We start from the raw sequence: 26,684 nt of genomic DNA on the forward strand, positions 1-26,684 counted from the left end.
AAATGTATACATTCAGAAATACTTAATTATTAAAAATAATTACAAAACATAATTTGTAATTATGTAAAATGTAAAACGTAATTTATAAAAGTAAATTAATAACAAGACTTCAATAGTTTCCAGTATTTCTCAACGAAGTAAACATTGTGCTTTGAAAGCAATTTTTATGTCAGTAAAAAATACGATGTAAAGGAGCTGTGAGTGGTTTCGTTTACTCTTGTCAAAACTGTTAGATGGTAAATTAATGAAATAATAAAGAACAGCAGGTATATTAGACATTTACAGACCAAATGCACAGATCGGATATGTTGATGCATATTTGTTTTTTGTCCCATCTGTTTACATTCATTGAAAATAAAATGACTGCAAACACAATAAAACCCTGCCAAGACTGTCTTTTTGACCAGCTAAATAAAGTATGTACTCTCTCTTTCTAATTCTTCAGAAAAACTGTTACTGTTGTGTTTTTAATATCGATTGTTGGTACTTCTCAACTCTATTCACAATCCTAACATTTGAGAGAATTCTTTGGAGTTTGTAAACACCAGAAGCCCTTGCACAACAACTCTTCAAACTTTCTCTGAACAACAAAGCCATCCTTTGGTATTCTGAGTTTTAGATTTTCTCTAGACGTGGGGTTGTGTGTAGGTGAGAGAAGCGTCGGGCTGTGAGACGCGGAGACAGACACACAGAAGGGCTAGCAGCGGGAGCTGATGGAGACGCGAGCGGCCGTGCGGAGCGGATGGCTGCTCTCGCTGTGATCCCCACGCAGAGCTCGCTCGCCCGCTCTCATCAGTATTCCAGGACAGACTGAAGGTGCTTCATTCTAGCACTACTTGCCTGACAAGCAGAACAGCAAATATTTACACCATGCGGCCACATCCCCCCCGCCCCCGTCGCTGCGGGAGGTGGGCGGCACGCGGGGACTAACAGAGCAGCTATTCAGCGGCCTTACTTCAGCCTCTCACTGCTGATGTCACAGGGGCTGCGAGAAACAGAACGCTGCCTCACTCACTCACACACCCCAACCCCCACATTCGAGCAACAACCGCCTCCTTGTGCCTCCTAAAGCGTTCCTCCCGCAGGGTCCTAGTACTGTGGCTCACTTGTCTGGAGGCACCAGTGCTCTCGTTCTACAGAGATGGCAGTGACCATTATTGCACTGATAAACATAAACAGTAGCCAGACTGGCAAACTCATCCTCTCTCGTCCCTCTCTCTCCTCTCTATCTCACAACTGACAGATGTTTGGGCAGCTGAGGAGCCTCAAATCTGCAGCGAGAGATCAAACACAGTCTTTTATTGGCTTTTCATTCAGATACTGTATGCTCATCTCAAATGAGCGTAAACTACTTAAGCTCTCTGAATATCCAGAATGCCAATACGCATACTGTTACAAACAAAACATAATTATGTAGGCTTGGTAAAGTTGTTGTACAAACTTGGATTAGTGTAAAAAACCTGTCAAACTACTCATACAGCTTTATAGCTTAGTCCACCAAACTTGGCACAAACCTTCAGACTCATCTAGTTGTATCTACTCAGACTGATCTAACTAAGAGTTTTTCTTGTACTGTAGCTGAAAATGTTAAGTATCCATCAATCTGTTTATCTTTCTGTCCATCTAAAAGTCTAGGAATCTATCATCTATGCATCTATGCCTCTATCCATCTATGCATCTATCCATTTAAGTTTAGGTATTCGTCTATGCATCTATGTATCTAACCACCTATGCGTCTATGCATCTATCATTTATGCATCTACCCATTTTTGCATTTATGTATCTGTCCATCTACCCATCAATGCGTCTATGCACCTACATATCTATGCATCAATGTATCTATGCATCTATTTATCCATCTATGCATCTACGCTTCAAAGCGTCTATTAGTAGTGAAACGGATCGTGGTTGATCCTTGATCCGTATGGATCGTGCTACATGCTTCAGGATGCATGTGACTGGCGGATTAACTGTAAATTTATTAATCATAGAGTAAATGACACACTTACTGTCTCTCCAGTATCTTGACAAGTACAATATAAAGGTGCATTCTTGAGTATATCTTAGCTTAAACCGCTGTGTACGGCTAGCTGTAAAGTTAAAGTAATGTTTTGTTTAGTCAAAACGCAAATGACGCGATCCAATGCGCCATAAGCGATCCACAAAAAAACTGAAGTGCGTGCTACTTTATGAATTTTGACACGCTGCCCACTCATAAATCAGTAATGCATTTGAGAAGACAAGAGAAAGTCTGCCGAGATAGCCCATGATCTCCACCTCACAACACCTGTCACATTTAAAATCTGATCTCTAGATATCCATTTGTCAGCTGTTTGCTCTGATTGCACATTTATATTTGCTACAGGCCTACATATTGTCATTTTTTAATATTGCATGCATACTGTATGACATAGCCTGGAAGATAAATAATAACTGTTTAGAAACAAGATTCTCTGTTAAATTAATCTGTTGATATCTTCCGGTTATTTTCACAACTTCATTTTTATCAAATTCTCTAAACTGCTCATATTATAATAATTAAACTATGATGAGCATTTACATTAGCTGATCCGAAAATGATCCGACCTGTGACCTAAAATCTGTAAAATGATCCAAACCGTGAGTTTTGTGATCCGTTGCTCCCCTAGCGTCTTATGTATTCATCTATGCATATTTCGATCTGTGCACCTATCCATCTATGTACCTACCCATCTTAGCAGATCTATGTATCTATCCGTCCATGCATCTACCCATCTTCGCATCTCTGTATCTATCCGTCCATGCATCTACCCGTCTTCGCATCTATGTATCCATGTATGCATTTACCCATCTATGTCTATGTATCTATGCAACTACTCCATCTAAGCGTCTATGTATCCATCTATGTATCTATCCATCTACCCATCTTAGCATCTTCCCGTCTATGTATCCATCTATGCATCTATATATCCATGTATCTACTCATCTAAGCGTCATACTCATATATACCCATCTATCCATCTACATATCTATCCATTTATGCATCCACCCATATATCCAGTTCTGGGAAATTGGATCAGAAATAATGATGACTCATCCTGCACTACATAGTCTTTCTACAACAAAATGCCACCTAGAATGACTCAGCACCACCTGCAATGATTAACACCACCTGCAATCAACTAGCAAACTCTGACGTAGCTAAAGCCTACTGACTATATGAATAAATTCATAAGCCCTTCAATATATCTCTTCCAAATGTCCTTTTTCAATCAAGAATGTCCAAACTGAAAAATAGCCTGTTCTTGTCAAGTTGTTTACTGGGATGTCATGTATTTATTTACTTAAAATTCTCCTCAAGCTCCCACAAACCCTCCAGAACTGAAGATACTATGGAACTGACCTGCAGCTGGTGTCACTGGGGTCTCCTTGTAATGAGCTGGCAGTTCGTGTCAGGCCCAATCGGGCGAAGGCGTGGTAGAGCGTGAGCTGCTTATCTGACAGGCTGTGAATACCATCAGGTTCTTCAAAAACATTTTCCCAGTAGGCTTTGAAACCCGGCGTGCCCTGGGGCATACTCCCAAACAGGAAGATATCCAGCTGGTTCACGATCTCTTGATTCACGCTGGCTTCAAACTTCCTCGCAAAGAACGTAGGCCTGGTGGTTTGCTGATGGAGACAAAGAAATAAAGACTGTGAATGTGCAGACAAAGAGACACTGATAGACAGACAGCCTGCTGAGACTGTGAAAAACAGGAAGAGAATGAGAGAGAGTGACGGGAGAGGAATGAGAAAATTGAAAAGCGTAGCACACCATTGCGTACGATGTGCTAGAAACTAAGCAAAAAAGTGAAGAGAAATTCTCGAGAGATAATTGACAGTAAAAATAAATATCAAAGTGGCGCTATCTCTTGCAGAATGTGTGGCTTGGCTTTTTATTCACTTCAGGCATCACATATCCGCCTCGCCTCCCCGCAGACTAACACAAGTAATACAAAACAGTTAAGACGCAGGATAACATCTGGGAGAAGAGAAAGCATCAAAAAAGCCTCATACTTGAAATAGTGTTGCGATGACAGCTGACGCCAAAAAGACATCTTTCGTGAGAAGATGGAAAAATCAAAACACCGGAACCTTCAAAGGAAGAGCTTCCAAAAACGAAAATCCACCATTTAGTCACCTTCATGTTGTTTTAAACCTGCACAACTTTCTTTCCAGGAATGCGAAAGGAGAAATTTGAAAGATTTGGTCCTTTGTTTCCATCTGGGACTGAGGCTCTCAAGCTTCAAAAATAACACAAAACACCATTAAAGTATAATAAATGATGTCCATTTGACTCGTGCAGTATATTTCAGTCATACGATAAGCTTGGTGTGAAGAACAGACTCAAATTTAAGTCATTATTCACTGATAGTCTTCAGCTCAGTGAACTGCTGCGACCGAATCATCGAGTCTGGGAGGATAAAGTGCAAAACTACTTTTAAAGACCCACTGCAATGCCTTGGAACGTGCAGCATTATTTGATGTGTTGATGTAATTTCAACTGAAGAGAGACTGCAGAGAGCGCGAGACATATCGAGTGGCCCCGCCCCCTTTTAAAACAACAAATAGCGCTTCGTTTATGGCACAGTCAGCCTGGCAAAGCTGCATTTAACAGCGTCATAGCCACAGTGGTGTAAAAGTCTATTGCAAAGATTAGGAAGATCAGTGATACCAGTGATGTGTCATTTGAAGCTTGTTATTTACGTTGATGAGTGACACTGACGTTTGTCTTCTCCTTTACTCATCAAGGCTGCGATGTCCGATCTCTTCCATATAGCCTTAACATTCAATATTCTGTGTAGACTTGAAACGGGTCAGATACGTTTGTTTACTCAGCGGATTTGCGCGTATGATCGGCGCATATGATCAACTCTGTGCTATCATGTGTCTGAACCGGAAGACACTCACGTGCAACCGCTCGTGTGACACTAACGCGAAATTAATACTTCAATGTTAATGTTTACACTTTCGGGATCATCCCCTATCTCCCATCTAGCGCACTATGCGTCATTAACTATGTAGGACATAATACATTTGCGAACAAGTGGCTTATATGAGGCGCCACTTCAGCAGCTCTCATAGTGAAGGGGGCGGGACTCTTCGGATTCTAAAGCAGATTTGATTGGACGAGAACTTTGACGAGAGGCTGAAGTGTAGCGTGATGTCATGGAATTTCCAGATTTGTTTGAGCGCACGTGCCAGACTGTCAGTTTTGAACGGTTATATCTTCTAAATGGGAATTTAGTCAGGAGCATATCAGTTTATTGATGTCCTTAAGGCTAACTTATTTTTAATAAAAGGAAAAAAACTTTCATTTGGATGTCAGTGGGGCTTTAAGATGCTTTTTTAACCTGAAAGCCATAGTCCCAATTCATTATAATTGCAACATTCTTCAAAATGTCTCCCTCCACACGAGAAACAAAATCGTAGGTTGGAACATGAAGAGTGGTGACCGAATGTTAGTTTTTTAGTAAACTCTTTAACCCAAATTCTCGCATTTTTTAACAAAAGTTGTAAAAGGCAAAAAAGCGTGAGAAAGACTAAAGAGATTTGGAAAAGCATGTCTAGAAAAGCTCTTTCAGGATCGCTGGGGCTCTGGCGGGTGAGGGGTGAGAAAAACTTGAATAAAATCTAAACTGTCATGAAACATTTCAAGCCTCCCTTCCTCTCCCATTGTACCGTTTCTTCAGAGCTGTCTGTGAGAAAGGAGCTATTGTCACCGGACAATTACTCAAAACTCACATCAATTGGTGTGCCTTCAGTGTGCTAAACACTTGCGGGCGCTTCCCACAGTACAGGGCTGAAATAGTTAACCGCTGTCTCTGTGAATGAACTGCATTATACAGAGTTGCGGCTGTAAACATTTAGCGATGCTCTAAATGTGGCAATAATTTCAAATTGCCGGGTTTTTTTTACCTAGTGCTTAGGTCTGTTTAGAACAGGAAGTGATATTTAAAAAATAAAAATTTGGACTGAGCCAAAATATCTTTTTTCGTACCATATCAGAATGTAGAAACGTCATTTAGGATGCACCACGGTCTCCTCAGCCATGAAACAGCGACGCATAAGTTGACTGATGTGGCACGTGGAGATGATGTCATGGTTTGGCACACGGGTGCACAGTAGGGAGTTTATGAGGAAACAACCTACCGAACAGACCGCTGCATCATTTATGCGAAACCCTACCACAAGCAACACGACGAAGGGAAAAAGTTGGGAGAGTGAAAACCAGAAAAGGCAAAAAAAAATGCGTTTCCTTGCAGCGGAATGGAAAAAATAAGGCACGGCCAGCTATGTGAAGGGGAGGAAAATCATTGGGCTGGGAATGACATGTTCAAAACTCATTTCATCCGAGCCTGTAGCTCCGTTTACAGTAGAGCGTGAGTCACCGGGGTCGGGCATGACTGCGCTAGGATTGACTTTATACTGCGGGCTAATGAGAGACTTCCAGACCAGAGGTGGAGCAACGGGAATGAAATTGGCTGCTGCGGTCAAGCTCCGTGCCCTTATTCTACTGTACTAGACACACAGCTTGGATCTTTTTGATGAGACCGCCTTGAAATTGATCCCTCATCGTTCTTTTTTTGCCGGGCCGAGTTAATCACAGATCCCCGTGTAAGCACGAGTGAGCGGGGCTTTTCTTTAGTTAAGTCTCATTGGATTTCTAATCACGATTGAAATCGCTACTGACTGGAGACTTTGTCTCACACAATTAGGTGTTTGTTTAAGGTAAATTAAAAGCCTATTGTGCTTAAACAGACTGAACAGGAAGTGACACGGGCCTCAGTCAGGCTTGAGGGTCAGCACTGTTTGTGAAACAGCTTTCGAGGAGCTTAACTAATGATTGGGTCCATTGAACTGTTCCTGTTACCGCTCATACTGATACAGGCTTCTGGAGATGCTCACCTGGAAACGAGGAAGATCAGAGGGCTTGAAGTCATTGGGGGAGCAGCCGCACCAGTCCACGATGTGCTTGTATTGACACTTGCAGCCCAGCTTTCTATTCCAGTTCGTGATTCGCAGGTTGTTGTCCACCATGCTCTCGCAATGCGGACTGTTCTCCAGAACCGTGTGGAAAAATGACTGCAGAGATAGAGAGAAAAGGAGAGGAAGATGATGAATAGAGGGGGAAGGGAAGAGGTGAAGAGAAATAAATGACTAAGAGGCTGAAACGGAATAATGACATCTGATAAAATGAAGATGGATGTCTAACAGAATGGCCCTGTCAGGAGGTCTGCTGTGTTAAATGTCTACATCAGTACAAAAAAGAGCCAATTGCCTTGTCGGGCCACAATATCCAATATCTCAGCTGTGAATAACTAGATCCAGACGGGAGGAAGAATCCAATTTCACCCCACTACAGCGGGGGAGAAAATCCCCTTCATTAAAACACAATACACAATGCAAATGAGCAAATGAAGCTATGCAAATTCATAAAGCTTTTCTGAAATCTATATCTACAAGATTTATCATAAGCTATTTGTGAGAAATAAAAATCCAATCCAGTGAACAGTGGAAGTAAATAAAAGATTTAAAAAAAGCACAACAGAAATAAATTGTTTTCAAGAAAACTGTCTCACCTCCGCAGGTAAGAGCGTGTACGCATAGAAACGCTTCATGTTGGTCACCAAATCATCTTGAGAGTTGATGACGTACTCCACGAACGTTCGGTTGAGCAGAAACCAATCAGATCCCCCATCCACGGAAATGCCTTCTGGAATTTTCCTGTCTCCAAGCCGCCACATATGGGTGTCACACTCGAAGAAAAGCCGATCCAAACCCTGTTTTCTGATGAATCTGTTGGCAACATTCGACAATGCAAATTACAAAGTTATTTTTATCACCATTCAAGTTACCTTCTGTTTGACTGTCACTCGCTTCCATCTAGCAGCAAAAACGCACGTCACCACTCACCGAGCGTTGTCTCTCCCGTGAGACTTGATGAAATTCATATCTCTGTATTTGGACAGGAAGGCCACCAGCTGATCATTGGTCCTGAGGAGAGATTGATAGAGCGTTAGAAGGCAGAAAACTGGCGAAAGACTAACAGAGAGTTAGTTTGCTAATGAGTCACAGCGTAAATGACTGCAGAGCACAGGGGATTCTGGGAGAGTCCAAGCACACACAGAGAGCCAGATTCACCCCCTAATGCCAGCTGCCCTCTTTCACCACCTGTCTCAATGCATTACCTAAACGTCTGTAGTCAATTTTCCTGGTTAAGAATTGCAAAGGTCATGGGTTTGAATCCTACGGTTTGGCTAACTCATGGTTCCACTGAATAAAAAATGACTGGATTAAAAAAGATCCATTTTTTTAGACCACTTCTGAAAAAATACATCTTGAAGATCATTAAAAGGCTGAAAATAGCAAGACAGCCCCTCAAAGAAAAGTAAATAAATGCTACCAACTTCCAAATGACATTCAATATGTTGAACGTGTCTGCATGTGATTTTTAACATATTAAACGCTCTGTCATCCCATTATTTCATTCCCATCTTTCTTGATGTCACCATCAGCCGCACATGTCAATCACACATCCACATTCATATGTATTTTACCTACAGCTCAAATTGTCATAAGACTACATGCTACTGCTGTGTGAATATGATCAACACCCATGAATTAGAACTCAATCCTAGAGTGTTGTCCCGTACCTTGATTTTCTGCCAAAAATCAGAATGGGAAACCCTGCGTGGCATTTGAAATGAAACCCTGCTCGAGCACACATACAGCTGCCAGTCACTCCCTGCGCCGGGTAAACTCAGACCTCGGGCTATTAGCAGTGGTGTATTCTGTAACTGAGACACCAGCGAGATTTGAAATCTGACTGGTGCAGCGCTGTCGGAATTGTGCAATAATAATGAGCATCAGTCAGAGTGAGAGAGAGAGAGAGAGCGGACGGAAAAAGAGAGTGGGTATATTCGGAGCAGCATTCCATCAAACTACTTGTACCACTTTAGTATGCATAGTTTGCAAGATATGCACATTTATTGTAGGAATGAAATACCCTAAATGACCTGCTACATTTGACGATATGTACAATACACTACCACAATGCATTGCATTGAGGGTATACTGTATCCCATGAAGCATTTCATCCAGCTTAATCCTCAAGGTCAACAGTGACAACCCAACTAGAAGATACTTTGTAATGATTTCTAATTTTTTTAATTAGGCTGGCAAAATTGTTATACAATTTTTACACAAATTTACATAATAATTTCATAAGACTGAGGTCATGTGACAATGCAGCATAAAATAAACAGTTTGTTATTGCATACAGTTCCACATACAAATTCAGTGTGTAGTACATATGAACAATCTCAAACAGTCATCATTATTGAGATCACAGACTGCAGTGCTGCTCCATTCCAGTAGGGGACACCACAGAGCACACTCATTATTTTTCTCCTTTTCTCTCTTCACGAAAAGGCCATAAAACAGCTGCACTGACTTGAAAACAGCACCAGAGAAAAAGAGCAAGATGGCACGGCTAAACGAATGAAAAAGCCTGCCGCTCCCGACAAAGCCGCTGTGTAACAGAGCCCCCCTGCCCCTGGCATCCAGGCTCCCCATAGAGGAGCTAGCTTTTTGTCCAGCCCTTTTCAAACTCATCCATGCAGAAGGATGGACATCAGGAGGGAATTAGAGGGGAAAATAAGCACCACATTCAGCCATCCACCAGCCACAGGTACCACAGATTCCTCCGCATCACAGTCACGACATGCGAACAATGCTTTTAAGCGCAGGGTCTTTAGGAAGGCCAAGAACTGTGACTCCCCCCATGTGACCTCTAACATGTGCTGTCATAGACAATTAAGCGATAATGAAAGCAGTAGTGAACCTTCGGTGTACAGACTGCTGCTCTACAACGGAAGTCAATCATGTGTGAGGATTCATCTCTGCCTCTCTCGCTCTGACTTCCTGTCTCACACTTTTTTTCTGACATACGCCATTGGTGGGAAGTGAAACATTCACTGTCAGGATGACAATGCATCTCATCTGTCTGGTCAAACTGAGATGATGTCTAATGGGCCTCAATTTGGCTCTGCCCTTTTCAACTGTCAGAAATGACACAAATGATGTTGTGCGCAAATAAATTAGAACGGCTAAAGTACCCTATCAAACAAGTTTGTTTATTTTACATTGTACTGTATATCATTTTGCGGTATTAACATAAAAGTATCAAAACAAAACATCATCAAGTAGCTTCCTCCCTTTAGTGAGACACCTAAGCATGTTTGTCAACGTTCAGGGGGCGATTGTGTTTATAATGTTATGAAGAAAACTTAAGCGAGAACGAGTAGAGAGAATCTCTGTTCCCTGTCACAATATCAGATTTTCACTACATGATTATAAAGGGCCAGAATAATTCATGGTCACAATATTAATCTCAATAGAGTACCGCAGAGATAACGTATTATTGTATGCAAAACCCGGCGAGTTAGCATTTTAGCACTTCCAGTTCCATCGCCCCAAAGTCAGTTTTTGGTTAAATACCTAAAATAAGGTCTGTGGTAAACAAAACCTCTAAATATTTTCACGTTTTACTCTATTACATAAAACACACCAGTTATAATCCGCTCGTGATTTTTAAAGCTTTATCGTGTCTTAAAACGGCGGTTGCTAACAAGTTGCTAAAAGCGACTACATCGGCAGGGACATTAAATGTCATAACGCATAAAAATCTCACAAATAATGCAACATGGACAAACCGTGGACGGAGATTCATTCACAGAGTGATTATACCAGGGAACATGTTTTTAATAAAGTTTGAAAGAGTTGTCGGAGGCTTGGTGGGAGTGATGTTGACATCGAGCTACCGTAGTGTAGTCTGTTTATAGCCTCATGTTAGCTTTTTACTTCTGGCGATTGTATTAAGGCTTCAAAAATAGCAAATATTGTGTTAATTTGTAAAGATTGCTTTCATTAACCTTTGTTAATCACAGAGCATATTTTTTGCGATCTTTCAAAAGTCTGTGTAAAAAATGCATAGGCTTTCAGTCGATGGAACCAGTGCGGCGCTAACTTCTGGGTTGGCCTACAAAAATACATAATCTATACATACTGAAATCAAATAATAATTTTACTTTGTCCTTTGGCTAATGAATCACATTTTAAATATGAGCGTGGGGAGGTGGCAATAGAGTTTGTACCCATTTTGGCTCATTTGGCTATATTTAATTTATATAGGTTTTGCATTGAATTCAGTACATTTGGATTAAACTCGTAGTAAACCTGTTTTGTACTGTGATTTATTACTTTAATCTATTATCAGCCCTAACATTGCATTTTCTGTTTTACAGCTTTAACAAAGTTAAATCCAAGTACCTCCTGGGAACCCAATGAGGTACATGTAACCCTGGTTGGAAAACACTCAATTTAGAGAAAAACAAGCTTAGGGCAACATAATATTAAAATTCACATCCTTACCTACTTTCTCAACAGATTTTCACCATTTATAAATCTGTGAGATCACAACACGCTTCCACTCTGCCGACCCAACAGATAGTGGACTGAGAAATAACTGTACATCACACCAACCAGAAAAGCCACATCAGACTCTTTAATAGACCTATTTGTTGTTTTAGAGAAATGGTGTTTCTGAACAGCATAATATAAATGATAGCAACTACATAACTGCACCATCCCACACACACACATAAACACCCTGACAGGCTACTTACAGCTCGCACCTGAACCCAACCGAACGCTAGAGATGAAAAGAATCATTTAATTTTTCTTTGATGTTCTGCTTTAAAAGGGCTTTAGCATACAGCTAACTCCCCTCTCCGGTCTGGAGGTGTGGTGTGCGACGGGGTGATATAGAGGCAGGATTAACCTTGAACGGCAGCGTGGGACAGGCCAGAATTCATCACACGCTCGTATCGATCGCTAACACCCTGATTTCTGAGGGCTGCAGAAAATGACATGGCCGTAATATTGATTGTAGCCGAGGGGAGGGGGAGAGGGTGAGCAGGGTTGCTCAATCTCTCATCCTGTGCTCAATATGCATCGAAGAGTTATGTGCATTAAAGACATTTATCATGATAATTTACATCTTCAGACGCAGTTCGGCTTAGGGATAGTATAACTACGCTGGAGTTTCATGTATTGAAATAATATCCTAAGCCCTTTTGAAGCAGCTTACCTGATTTTATCTGTATTTTCAAATTTTTTTACTGTTTTTGCAACTTGTTATTGACTTCAATTATTTATTTTTTGCTAGAATAATATTCTAAATATTTATACTAGTGCTGTCAATCGATTAAAAAAATGTATCCGATTAATCACGATTACACATAACATTAATATTTTTAAATAAACTTTTTCATTTCAATAATTTCACATTTAATCTCCAAATTAATGTAGAAACAACAGATTTCTTTAACAGCATCATTTTATAAATCATACATAAAATGTTAAAACTCTTTTATATTAGTACTGCAACTGATGTCTCCATCAAATTGATTATTTTTTCTTTATTTTAACATTAATTATAGCCGTTCAACATTAAAGTACAGTATAATTGAGAGCTATCATGTCTAACATGTAGGAAATATACAGAAATTGAATTAAGTTCTCAAACACTTTACACAAATTATAAATTAAATACAGAATTAAAGCTACAAAACACATTGATGTCCTCTTTTCTTTTGTTTTTGATTAACATTAATGACAGGAGTCACAGCAGCAGGTTTAAGAATGCGGCCCCTTTAAGAGCTGACGCTCAACGCAGATCTGACGCCTTTCTCATTTTCACAACTCTTTGCATTCATTTAAGATTTTATTTAACACGTTGAAGTCTGTGCATACGAAAATGCTAGACAAAACGGGCTTTCTGGTATAATTTTGTATATTTTTGTTCATTCAAGCACGAAAGAGAACTTAATACTGATGCGCTGTCTGACATAGATTCACTGACGCAGACTTTAGCCCGTGACTGTATACACCAGATGGGACCGCTGTCGCGTTGCGTTGTGCCGTGTCCCACAGCAAGAAACTGTCAAACACGTCCAAAGCAACCGTTTCAAATCACGCTTAAATGGTTTAAAGGCCTTTACATGAATAAGAGCGTGATTATATAATGTAAAGCTAGACGAATGACAAAATAAATGGATGCTGCGTTAATTGCGTTAAATAGTTAAACGTGTAATCTGAAAAAAATTAATCGCATGCGTTAATGCGTTAACGTTGATAGCCCTAATTTATACTCTTTAATACATTTGAATACATTTGATGTATTTCTATCTACATACACCGCCATGTTGTTTCTACAGTAGCCCTAAATGGAAAAACTGCTCTACAGAGCGCGTTTCATAAATACGTCATCTCCTTCAGCAAAGATGCAAAACCGTGACATCTTAGTCCTGTGTCAGCCACCCTAGTGCTTCGTAAGGGAGGGGGAAGAGTGAGTCGTTGGTTGCAATTTGCAACCTCACCACTAGATGCCACTAAACTTCATACACTGTACCTGCAAAACGAATCAATTACGTAATTTTTTTAACTCTTAAATTGCCTTAAATATAAACAACAAGCCTCCATCTAACTTCAGAGCCTCACCACATTCAATATCTCCACGTCCTTGTTTTGCTTCGTCAATATTAAACCGAATTAATTCTGTATAAACAAGAATGCAATCTTCACAAGACGCTTAAACGTAATCCCTTAACAGCTGATGAACCATCAAGCTTGTCGACACCCAATCAAACAGCCAATGGTGATCTCAATTACCCATAATCCCCTGCTAAACTAAATTGTGACATTGTTTGGAACTAATCTCCCAGCACCCCACAGCTAGATCCTAGTCAGGTGTTAACTCAATTGTTCTTTCTGCCGACCAATAAACCTGAATCGTTCCTTAGAGAAAGCAGACAAACCGAGCAACACAAACGACATCAGCAGTATAATCAATCATGAGCAGAGCAATGGGACACATTGATCATTTACCTGATTGGGTAATCGGCAGCGCTGAGGTTGATGAAAAAATCCCACGGCCAATCCCGCATGGCCAACAGGTCCTTCATGCCCTGCAGGTACATGGTGAGAAGGCTGGCCCCGCCCCATATCGTAGACATGCGCCATGATGTGACCCGGACGTTGGGGTACTGGTCGGCCAGAGCCACCATCTGCCTGTGCAGGTAGTTGGATCGCTATGGGGTGAAAATGACAGGATCTGGTTCATTTTAGGGATGTGCGCTACGACTAATTTGACAGTCGTTTAAACGAAAGTTTTGTAACCGTGTAGTTGACTAGTCTAAAACTAAGAATGGCCCAGAAGGCTGTACAAAAACTTTGTGTAGGACCTATATGTAATATGTTTAGACTAAAGAATGTAGGCTACTAATCAAACTGTTCATATCCAATATTTAATGTAGCTAAAACAGGCATACGTGTTCCACTTTCCTTCCGTTATGATCATTAATATTTCTGCATTTGCTGATGCGCCAACCCTGACTGGATCGTTTAGCGGTTGCAAGAAGTGACGCGATGAGTGTTTGTTTCGGCTGGTCTGTGCCTAGGCTTAAAATATGTAGCCTATACGACCTTATGAAATCCATTTAATTTTCTCCTTCAAGTCTGTTTTTTCTGAAAGTTCAATTAAATTTAAGTAATCAAATTAAATAAAATTTTAGTAAAAGTGTGTATTACACTGAAATCATGAAACTTAAAATAATTAACAACAATTAATTAAAAGCTTAAAAACGAATGTTTCATTATTTGTTTATTAAAATGATGCTGAATGAAAAAAAACACAGCTTTTTAAATTACGTCGCAATTTAAGTACAAGTTATAATTAGGGCATATAGCCTATCGACAAACAAGATAGCCTACATTATATCATGTTTATTATTTATTAAGCATAGCAATGTGTGTAAACAAAAAAGCGAATAGAAAGCAATAGACAAAAAGTACAGAACAAGCTACAGAACGCATTTGATCTCGCGCAGAGCGAATGAAAAAGCCGCTGATAAAGCAGACTGCCCATATTAGCTCATTTATAGAACATACAGTACATAGGCTAAACACTCGAGACCGCATGTGATTATGATGTTAATATTATTCTACATGTTCGTGTTGGGGAAATGCAAGCATTATGCTCGGATGAAAGTCGGCTCAATGTTTGTGAACAATAACTCTTTCTGAGGAATCTGCGCATACTCTGCAAGGACACACAGACAACAGTGCTAAGTGATCATGTTTATTCAAGCGCTTTATTTGTGATGAACATTATAATCAAAGACATTTCAAAGTTCTGTGAATCTAGAAGCTGAGACATTCTCATCTCAGTTTTATTGAGTGTGCTCAAGATGCAGTCACCGCATTTACAGCTCATTCTGCCATCAAATAACGTCAAACCATCTTTCATGCATTTTAAATATTAAAATATTGATATTTATTATTAAGTAATTGTTCATAACTGTATGTAGCTTTAGATCATTATCTACTTTTTCATTTTATGCCTGCATTCCGCGCTTCTGTCCGCGTTTTCTGAGTCGCGGCAATAAGAACCCAATACAGTATGGTTACGCATGGCTCCAGTGAAATTATTATTATGCCACTTTGATAATACATAGTTTGCGTAAAACCTACCCATTTTCCTTCTTCAAAACACCCCCACAACTCGTCTTTCATGTGGTCATTTCTGAGCGTGCTGCAATTGGCACAAAGGAAACGCATTCTAGATTTGACCTAAAATTTACACTGATACACTTTTAAAGACTATTAATAATTATTTTTTCAAACATATTGTTTTAGAATGTTATTTAAAATGTATTTAAACAAAACATTAAAATGAAAGTCATTTAAATTATAACATTTTGTGTAATTTTTTCGTAAAATCGACTGTTGTTTTCAGTGTCGACTAGTAGGAGCTGTCGATTAGTCTCGCACATCCCTAGTTAATTTGGTTAACTACTTTATCCAGGATCATTCAGTCAAACAAGATCAGCATTATTATGAGAGAAATAAAGTTTGACCATCGACTAAGGGGTACCTTGGTGGGGAACAGATAGAATTCAGTGGATGAAGACTTTTCAAACAGACAAGGTAACATGTAACATGTTTATGTAACGTGTAAGCACTTTGCTATGCATACTTCAGTCATGCATACTTGACCCAAAACCAAAGTCTCTCATGTTGTTAAACGATACTAGAGTTAAATTTTTTGGGTCAACTAGCCCTCTAATTTTTCTTGTGTTCTCGGTGTTACTCCACCCCACCTTTAACTCGTCTCTTTTCCTCTGGTCTTTACTTAATGGAGTCATAAAGCTTGTCTCTATGATGATGGACTGATTGAAAAGCGTCTCTTTATCCTGCTCTTTTGAAATTACAAGACAGCATACTCACCCCACTCATTCCTGCCATAAATTCAAGTGCCTCATTAAGTGTATTTTTGAATGTGTGTAATTAGGGTGGGGGGTGCAACGTTGTGTGTGTGTGTGTGTTTGTGTGTGAACAAACAGCCTTTCATGTTCACACTCTATCTCTTGCCAAACTGTGAGAATAAACGGTGTGAAAGACGCTGAAGTATAGCTCTGTAATAATCCTCCATTGGGCTTTTGAAACAGCTTATTGAATGAGTGTAGGGGTTTGGAGCCCACTATTTTCCCAGCATCCTCCTCTCTTTCCCTCTCCTCTCCACTCTTTCCTTTCCCATCCCCCCACAATTCCTTTTCAGCTGCCTGTGTACACTTTCTGTACATTTCCACATGTTTACATGTGAATTTATGGATGTCACATGAGAAATGCTGGATGGCTGAGAATAAAATATGAGAATTATATGCTCACTTAAGATGCTGTAAATTGTTTTTCACTTGTGCCTACAAACTATAATGGAAACACATTAAATAAATTCTTGAATGCTGCTTTGTTGAATGTAAATAATGTTATAGAAGGAAAGAAAGAAGAATAGTGTGTGTGTGTTGAAGACGTACCTGGTCCACATGGATGTAATAGAAATGGGATGTGTGATATATGGCCTTGAATAGCCGCTGCACTTGGCGAGAGGCCCGTCCATGCACCACTAATATGAAGGCTATCCGCACTGGTACTGCTGGAACTGTTTCCATAGAGTCTTCCTCCCACTGCACATTCATATTTACTTTGCCTGCGCACACACACATATCAGACACATTAGCCAAAATGGACTTGCCTAAATTAGCCACGTCTAGACATAAAACATATTTAGGCTATGGGGTCAGTTACACTCTCTCTAAGTACCTCACTAGACACTGACCCCTTCTCTTCTGAATCTCAGAAGGGTGCATTATAACTGCTTCCGTTTCAGAACATTGAAGAAGGCATGTCATGTAACCTTTTCAATATAGTTTTCCGTTTAATTTGGCAGAATTTAATTGCACACAAAACCTTCAAAGGCAACAACAGATGATACAAGATTTCATTTTGCCCTCCTAAATGTTTGAACGTATGGTCTGTTGCGTACTATTATTTGCATTAAGCATTTTTGTCTACTGTCCGTGACCCCATTAGAACAGACCGGCAACCCATTACTGGGTCACAACCCACCAGTTAAAGGTTAGTTGAGCCAAAAATAAAAATAAATCATCATTATTTATTCACCATCAGGTCGTTCAAATCGTGTATGACTTTCTGTCTGCTGTGGAAGGCCTAAGAAGATATTTTGCTATATTTTAGCTTTCCCGTAGCTCAGTGGTAAGAGCATGCCGTTATCAACGCCAAGGTCGTGGGTTCGATCCCAGGGGATTGCACATACTTAGAAACAAATGTATAGGATAATGCAATGTAAGTCGCTTTGGATAAAAGCGTCTGTCAAATGCATAAATGTAAATGGTTGTGTCTATTCAATAGAAGTCAATGGAGGCCAATGTTGTTTGGTAACAATCATTCTTCAAAATGTCTTCTTTTGTGTTCTGTAGTAGAAAAAAAGGCATAAGTTTGTAAATAATAAAATGCATTTTGGGTGAGCTATCCCTTTAAAAATTACAGGGCAAACAAACACACCGACAGTATCTTCATTGGTCTCAAATGAAACAGACAAACATTTGCAACACTTGAACTGCGCCGAGGGTATCTCTCTTCATCTGCGACACCGCAATGATCCACCACATGATCACCTTCTGGTCTATAAGTGTTTCACTGATACCATCGCAACAATGCCTGATATAAGACACGTCCCAGTTTTCCTTCAGACATACATTCAGTGCTCACAAATAGCTCGGAGGAGACCACAAGGGCTGAGCCACGGTCATTTGTGGCTTTCTAAAAATGCCCACAGAATAAATACGTGGTGGACTGCCTGCCTCTCTCTCTCTCCATGTCATAGTATAGCCTGCCACTTCTAAAGAAGGGCAAGCTGAATTACTCATTACAGGCTAGCAGGTTAATTTTAAAAGCTTGTATGAAATTACACTGAAGGCACTATGTTTTGGCTCAAGGCCATGCCGACTGAAGCCATGGGCCACGGAGGGGGTAATGACTATACTGTAATCTGAGAACCAGGTCTGTCGTTACGGTCCTAAACGGCACTGGTCTCCCAGACCTTTTCATAGAGCCTGGACAAGGACAGCTCCTGGCCCTCAGCTGACTCTGGTTGGGTGGAGGCAGGGCAAGGTCCTTTAATAAATGCAATTACAGCACGGTAGCCCTCATGTGTCCTCTGTGTTTACCAGGGGGATTAACCATTTCATCCTTGTGATTTCTTGGGTTCTTGATAAAATACTGGCTCTGGTATATTTATACACCACATACTCCTTCATGCCTAGGCCTACTCAGAATCTGCCCACAGAGAGCCACAAAAATCTCTGGAGGTTCTTCAGAATTCAAACAGATGTTTATTAAAGGGATAGTTCACCCAAAAATCATTTACTTACTTCATTCTTCTGCAGAACACAATTTATTTTTTAAGAACTTTGGTAACCAAAAAATATATATATTGGAGCCCACTGACTTTCATTATTATCTTGACTTTCATTACATCGCTCAATATGGTGTCTGGAGGAATAGAAAGCCGGCCTTTAAATCTAAACAACCAATCACAGGGCTAGAATGCACATTAGCTAAACCAGCCTGCAATACATTTTTAAGCTTAAAAGTGGGGATGCACCGATGTATCTGCCATCGATATTAATTGGCCAATTTTGGATTAATTTAACACCATCGGCATATCGGCAATGAAATGGCCGATACCGGTGGTTTATTAGTTAACTGCATGGAGGCAATCAGTTGCATGTCTGAATAATCCAACGTTTTTCTCTGAGCAAATTAATTAAATGGCAACAGCACAGACTTTATTTAAATTTATTAAAGAAATGTTCAATGTTAAGTAAAATATGAGTTAATGTTGTTAATAAAAGAAATATTGGATAGCAAAAATCACGTTTGAAGATTGTCTTATTGTATTTTTATCATAACTTGTCCCTTCTCTTAAAATGTTAAATGGATCCAATTCATTTTCAGTTAAATTAATTTAATGCAGAAAAAGCTAGCTAGTATTGTAAAGTACTATACAATTGACCAATATCGGTATCGGAATCGGACGATAGTTGTTTGTTAAAATCGGTATCAGCCAAAAAATCCTATCGGTGCATCCTTACTTAAATGGGTAAATAAAAATTTATAAAAATAAAAATTATTTCATTCTTTCATTACCCTCATGTCTATGCGGAACACAAAAGAAGATATTTTGGAGAACATTTGTAACCAAAAAACACTGACGTCTTTTGTGTTCCACAGAAGAAAGTGTCACATACAGTTCCCTTTCTGTCGGTCTCTCGACAGATGGGGTTCGTCCCTGAGAACCAATCGCTTCTGACTTCTTAGAAAAGGCCAATGAAATTGGCGAATGAAATTTGCATGCCGGACTCCGCCCCCAGATATCCGGGTATAAAAGGGAGACAGCGTGCCTCATTCATTCACCTTTTGTTCTTCGGAGCCTTCGCTCATGATCAACAGACTTCGCTACAAATAGCAACTACAAGACTGCCGGTTCTACGACGTGGTGCAGCGGACTGTCCCTTCCTGCGGCGACTTCCCCTGGGCATCTCTTGGTGGTTCCAGAAGTGTTAGAGTTTTTCCTATAAAAGAGCAAATTTCCCACTGTTCTCGTGGGTGCAACACACTCATCGAGGAGGGGGACGGACACGATGTCTGCTTCCAGTACACTGGGGCAGATGTTGTGGATACGTCCTGCCCGCACTGCGGGCGGTTGACGATTCAGACGTTGTGTCACGGGTGGCTGTGTTCCCACGGGACTCAGCCACCACCTCGTCTGCTTCCCGTTCTGTGACGGCAGGACTACGGCCCTGCCACCCACTACGGCGAGCAGCGAGGGTGATATGAGGATTACTGTGAGCGTTAATCCGTCAGCCACTGGCTCGCGGACCGTTCGCACCTCGTCTCGCTCGTCTGACCGTTCCCCATGAGATGGTCCCACCGTCTTGTTCCTCAACCACGTATCGGAAACGGTACGTGATCATGAGATGTCTGTTGCAGCATCGGAGGGTGACTTACTGGCATCAGACGCCGATGATTCCTTGAAGCTCCCTCCCTCAGGGTGGTCGAGCTCAGGAAGAAGCGGACGTCGAAATGTCAGCCATGCTTTCCCGGGCCGCCGGCATTGGGTTGCGGTGCACCGCACTGCCTCTCCCAACGCTCGCGGCTGGACACACGGTACCTCGGGATTGAGAGCGGCTCCAAGCCGCACTCGCCCCCAGTGCCGTGTTCCCCCGGAAGTGCATGAGGAACTTAGTATGACCTGGAACGCCCCCCTTCGGCGCGTACACGTCAACTAGTTCCATCGCCCTTTCTTCCCTCGATGGTGGAGCAGCTAGAGGATACGTCGCTGTCCCCCAGGGGCTCGACCTAGACTCCTGTCCAAAGCACGTAGGCTTTTCGGCATCTGAGGTGTCTAGAGCTTACTCTGCTGCAGGCCAAGCTGTCCCCTCTCTCCACGCTATGGCCATCCTGCAGGTCTATCAGGCCAATGCGCTGAGAGAGCTCCACGAGGGCAAGACCGACCCAGCGCTTATGCAGGAACTCCGCGCCGTCACCGACCTCGCTCTACGGGCGACCAAGGTGACCGCGCGGGCCCTGGGTCGGGCGATGTCCACACTTGTGGTCCAGGAGAGACACCTCTGGCTGGCTGCACAGATGAGTAACGCTGAGAAAGTCCGCTTTCTTGACGCACCCATCTCGCAAGGGGGGGCTGTTTGGTGATACGGTCGAGCCGCAGTTCTCGACAGTACAGGAGCAGACAGAGGATATCAAGTATATCCTCCCCAGCTGCGACTCGACCGGCCTCCGGCCGCCGAGATTCCATGCACCGTCTGCTTCCCAGCAGCCCTGGTCCTCTTCGAGACATCGAAGAGAAGACCACCACCCCGTCAGTAGCCACGGCGGAAGCCAAAGCGGCCCTCATGGGAAGACCCCAGGGAGATCGAGAATACCTTCGGGCCCGACCCCAGCCATTCCATCGCTGGTTGGTCGATCCGGGACGGTTCCTGCCCCGTCCCAACAGCCCACTTCTAAGAGTTTTCTCTCTCTCTGGGCGTTTATCACAGCCACTCTCTACACGACAGTGTTCGGCAACTCGACGTTGCGTCACGGCGAGACCCAACGTCGAGGATAATCAGCAGCCTAAGCACTGTCAATCGACGGTGCGTTGTGCCACATCATCGTCTGGGTATTATCACAGCCGCTCTCACCTTCTACACGACGGTGTTCGGCAACTCGACGTTGCGGCAAGACCCAATGTCGAGGATAATCATCAGCCTAAGCACTCTCATTCGATGGTGCATTGTGCTACATCATCGCCAGGCAGGTAAAACTGCAGAGCTGATCTCCTCTCCGGGGCCCCCCCACGGCGAGGGATCCACACTGCCAGCCATCGAACCACCCCCGGGAGGTCGATGAAGCAGAACGTACCCCTAGCCTCCCTGTCTCGGTCCCTGGGAGCCTGACAAGAGCTTCCCAAACGTCACAGTGACTACGGGACACGGTCCATCTCGGCTACGCGATCCAACTCCCCAGACGCCCGCCCAAGTTTCGAGGCATCCTCTCAACCTCAGTCAGAGGCAAGGATGCTCCCGTGCTTCGGGCCGAGGTCGCCACCCCTCTGGAGAGGAAGCGATCGTGCTCGTCCCTCTAGCCGAGATGTTCAACGGGTTTTACAGCCCGTACTTCATCGTCCCCAAAAAAGCGGGGGTCGCTAGATCTGCGTACCCTGAACAGGCACCTACTCAAGCTGCCGTTCAGGATGCTCACGCAGAAGCACATCCTGGCATCTATCAGATGTCAAGATGGATTCATGGCAATCGACCTGAAGGACGCTTACTCTCATGTCTTGATTCTCCCTCGTCATCGCCCGTTCCTACGGTTCGCTTTCGAGGGTCAGGCATATTAGTACAGAGTCCTCCCTTTCGGTCTGTCCCTGTCCCCACGAGTCTTCACGAAGATCGTGGAAGCCGCCCTCACTCCCCTCAGGGAGAGAGGTGTGCGGGTACTAAACTATCTCGACGACTGGCTCATTTGACACACTCGCGAGTTCTGTTATGTACACACAGGGACCTAGTGCTTCGGCATCTAGATCGATTGGGACCACAGGTCAACCGAGAAAAGAGCAAGCTCTCCCCTGTGCAGAGCATCTTCTTTTTTGGTATGGAACTCAACTCTGTCTCCTTTACAGTGCGACTGACTACAGAAAGCGCTCAGTCAGTGTTGAACTGCCTGGAATATTTCAAGCAGTCAGCGGTCCCCCTGAAATTCAGAGGCTCCTGGGCACATGGCATCCTCGGCGGTGGTGATACCCCTCGGGTTGATGCACATGAGTCTTCAATGACCTTTCTACGGATGGGGGTCCCTCTCGGGCAGGTCATGAGGCGTGTCGTGGTGGCCTTAAGGTACCTGTGAGGCCGAAGGCAGGGGCCTTCCCACCTTTCAAGTAAAGCTCTGGGACCCCCTACCTACCCACTGGTAGGTTACAATTTCATGGTAGCGCTCACGGCTGACACGCCCAGACCAGTCACCGTCGCTTCGCTAGAGATTGTGACAGGGCACAGTGTTGTGACCGACAGAAAGGGAACGTCTTGGTTACGGATGTAACGTCAGTTCCCTGATGGAGGGAACGAGACGTTGTGTCTAGGGCTGTCACGATTATTAAATAATCATCTCATCGCAATTGTTTGACCTCATCGCGATGGTTTCAGATCATCGCAATTATTGCACATCTCTATAGAAGACACTAGGGGGAGCTGTAGTGCATCTGCATATGTTATTGTATATATTGTAACTAAAGCATGGTAATACTTGTAAAATGTACCACCACAACACAATCACTAAAGCATATACCATCAAAATAACCTGCAGTACAATTTAATATTATTTCAGTGTGAAAACCGGCCTACCAAAATCTCATTAACATAGAATTAAACTTTTATTGTAGTCTTGCAAGTGAGGAAAAAAACAGACTAGAAGCTTTGCTATGACTGATAGTATTTTAATGGTGGCTTCAATTCACTCCTGATCAATTTACTTAATTTACAAGTATTTGGCGGTTGTATTATTGACAGGTAAAAGCCTAAACCTTAAGTACGATGTCCCAATTTTTTTATATGTATTTCCAAGAAAAAGAACACAGTCTTTATATTCAGAACAATATAGGTCGTTTCAAAGCTGAATAAAAAATGTATGAGAATTAAAAGTCAAAGCTCTAAAACAGACAATTAATCGTCATAATCGCAATGATTTATTAGACAATTAATCGTCAGCCAAATTTCATAATTGTGACAGCCCTAGTTGTGTCCTTCTTGCCACAACACGTGCTGCCCACTGCAGCAGTCGTGAGAGGTCTCAGGCTCCTCAGAACTAAGGTGAATGAATGAGGAACGCCGTCTCCCTTTTATACCCGGATATCCGGATGCAAATTTCATTCGCCAATTTCTTTGGCCTTTTCTAAGAAGTCGGAAGCGATTGGTTCTCAGTGACGAACCCCATCTGTCGGCTCGACACAACGTCTCGTTCCCTCCATCAGGGAACTGAGGTTACATCCATAACCAAGACGTTTTTAAATGACATGACAGTGAATAAATGACAGAATTCTTATTTTTGGGTGAACTATCCCTTTAACTTGCTCGACTAAAAACCCTTCATCCCAGTCCAACTGAATTCCAAATTTGCAATGTTATTGATTCAAAACATCTAAATGTTATCGAAAGGTAATGCTGACAACATCCTGTCTTTTTCCCAATTCAATTAAATTTGAGCTGTACTTGCCTGTTATCTTTCTCACCCAAAAAACAGCTGGCCATGGTGTTGCCAAACGAAATTACATGCCACACAGGGACTTTGTCTTTGTCTGTACTCTCAGCTCTGTTTAACACATTTTACCAAATTTAAAAACATTCCACACATTCCCTCCCACAATCAACTGAGGAAGGTGTGAAAAAACATCCCAGCACAGATTCCATATGGGTCTACTTATGACTGACAGCCCGCGCCACGTTTGTAACAAATTTTTCCAACAATGTTCACCAAAAACCTGCCGTTTACTTCAAATGTATGTTGCCACTGGCCGCCATGCTAATTGGCATCAATGTTGCAAACCGCTCACATGTTTGCCATCAAAGACGCCGTCTGTTACCATACCATGCAATTACAGCTTATAAATACATACAAACAGCATCCATGTGGCAGAGCTGCTCTACTGTACACGCTGGAAATAGAAGCGTCCCGCTCCACTAACACTCTCCGCATATCCCAGACTCATGTCTCTTTGGTGATGTCCCTGTCATATCTGTCAAAACCCATTCTGGTTTCCGGAAGCTTCTCCGGGCGGAGACTCTGCGCCCTGAGCAGATCTGTCACCGTTCTATTTGAGCGCCTCCAAAGGCCTGATTTGTGTGCAGGCGACTGAGCGCTGCATAATTGCGTGAATATGTTTTCTCTAGTCAGCTATGGGAGATTGAAAGGGAAAAAAGACACCGTACAGCAATTACATCCATCTAACCTCGTGCAGAAATCCAGAATCTCATTTCCAGCCTGTCTGCAATTGTAATTACAAGTGCTGTTAATGTCTGTTGTCAGACTCTTAATATGCTACTTCCATAAACTTATAAAGACAGGATGGCAATTAATTCAGGAAAACCATCATTATTTTCACCATTATTTATCTTTAATTCCAATAAATCTCCACTAACGTTCCCCGTAAAGTCAGCGCAGGTTAGGGACTACAGTATAATCGGCTGTGAGGCTGTTTCTGTACTAAAGTCAGATTTATCATTAATCTGTTTGGATTTTTTTATTTAGAAGAAGAAAGTCACTAAACGCTGTGACACATTGAATCATAGTGCTCATTTCTGATGCGAGTTCAATGCATTTCCTATCACAATCCTACCTATCCCCATAATTTCCAATCTAATTTCTATCAATATTAAAAAAGAGATTTTTTTAAATATGACACCGGTTTAATCTTCCTGGCTGAGCTGCCAACATGTGACCTGCATCAAAAACATGTCTGTTTTGGTTTGACTGCTTTAAATTCATGTATGCTAAAATTAAATGTAATTTTTCAATGACCGAACTACTGACAGACCTAATTTTCATAAATTTATATACTGAAGGCTCAATTGAACCTTGAATTGTGGTCAAATCTATAGAATTATAATTATGAAAAATATAATTCTAATTATTCATAAATTAAAAATTATAAATACAATTTTAGTTTCATTTTTTACATTTTGTTCAAAATATCATATTAATTTCGTAGTATTGTGTAGCGTTATATCAAATCGTGTATAGTTACACTCCAATCAAAAGAGGTGGCAAACTGGCCAAATATAAAACAATAAAAAAGAAATATCACCAGCTTATGTCATGTAATATACTGTATAACATTTAGAGTGACATGACACAACATTATTCATACAATGACACATTTTATACCACCTACTCCTACCACAATCAGATTTATTCTAATAGAAACGGCCCTCTTGAGGTTTCATGACATTGAGTTGACATCAAGCGTGCAGTGTAAAAAGAGTCTCACTCACCCTCTAAGGGGCAATAACGGGTGACCTTCTCAGGCATGAGTTGCCGTTCTTTGTGGCGGCAATAAACCTCAGCTATCTGCTGCCGGCACTCCTTGGTCTTGGCACGGGAAAGGGCGGAGATTGCCTCCTTGCCGCTGATCTCGCATTTGGGAGGCTGGTCGTACTTGATGTCCACGGTGGGCGCGGCTGATCTCTTAGCCTGCTGCAGGTTGTGCCGGTGCTGCTGGGATTGTTCTGGCTGGAGGGTGGGATTGGCTCTTCGATGAAGATCTGTCCGTGTCTGATTGTAGCTCCCCTTGTTATGTGCATACTGAATGACCTCATTGGAGTGTTTTCTTTGCTGGACATGGGCTTTCTCAAGCAGGCCTTGTTTGTGCTTGCTGGGCACGTGTCTCTGCGTCTGGGAACGCGCCCCAAAGTTGCTGTTGTCTATATTTTCAAAGTCTTTAGGAACGGAATTCTCGTTGTTGCTGTCCACGCGGACTTTCTCCTTGGGCCGGTGAGAGTAATAGCCATCCTAGAAGATGAAGACAAAACATTAGACGCTGCTGCTGAAACAATATCACACCTGTTCAGATAACAAAATGTGTAAACAGTAAAACACAATTTTTATTGTAGTCAAAAGTATCTTTCTTT

The 26,684-nt window shown here is 42.0% G+C and overlaps 1 protein-coding gene across 1 annotated transcript in view; it reads right to left on the minus strand.

Annotated features, from left to right (window-relative positions):
* Positions 1-26,684, minus strand: part of xylt1 (xylosyltransferase I) — a 68,728-nt gene that overhangs the window by 9,300 nt on the left and 32,744 nt on the right. Inside the window, exons 2-8 of the mRNA XM_057346401.1 lie at positions 26,049-26,565; positions 16,959-17,131; positions 13,972-14,174; positions 7,936-8,016; positions 7,602-7,818; positions 6,928-7,104; positions 3,383-3,648 (exon numbers count right to left, since the gene is read on the minus strand). Coding sequence (XP_057202384.1) covers positions 3,383-3,648; positions 6,928-7,104; positions 7,602-7,818; positions 7,936-8,016; positions 13,972-14,174; positions 16,959-17,131; positions 26,049-26,565 — 1,634 coding nt within the window. The remainder of the gene's footprint in view (positions 1-3,382; positions 3,649-6,927; positions 7,105-7,601; positions 7,819-7,935; positions 8,017-13,971; positions 14,175-16,958; positions 17,132-26,048; positions 26,566-26,684) is intronic.

Source organism: Triplophysa rosa, linkage group LG11 (assembly GCF_024868665.1).
Source record: "Triplophysa rosa linkage group LG11, Trosa_1v2, whole genome shotgun sequence".
Taxonomy (NCBI): domain Eukaryota; kingdom Metazoa; phylum Chordata; class Actinopteri; order Cypriniformes; family Nemacheilidae; genus Triplophysa; species Triplophysa rosa.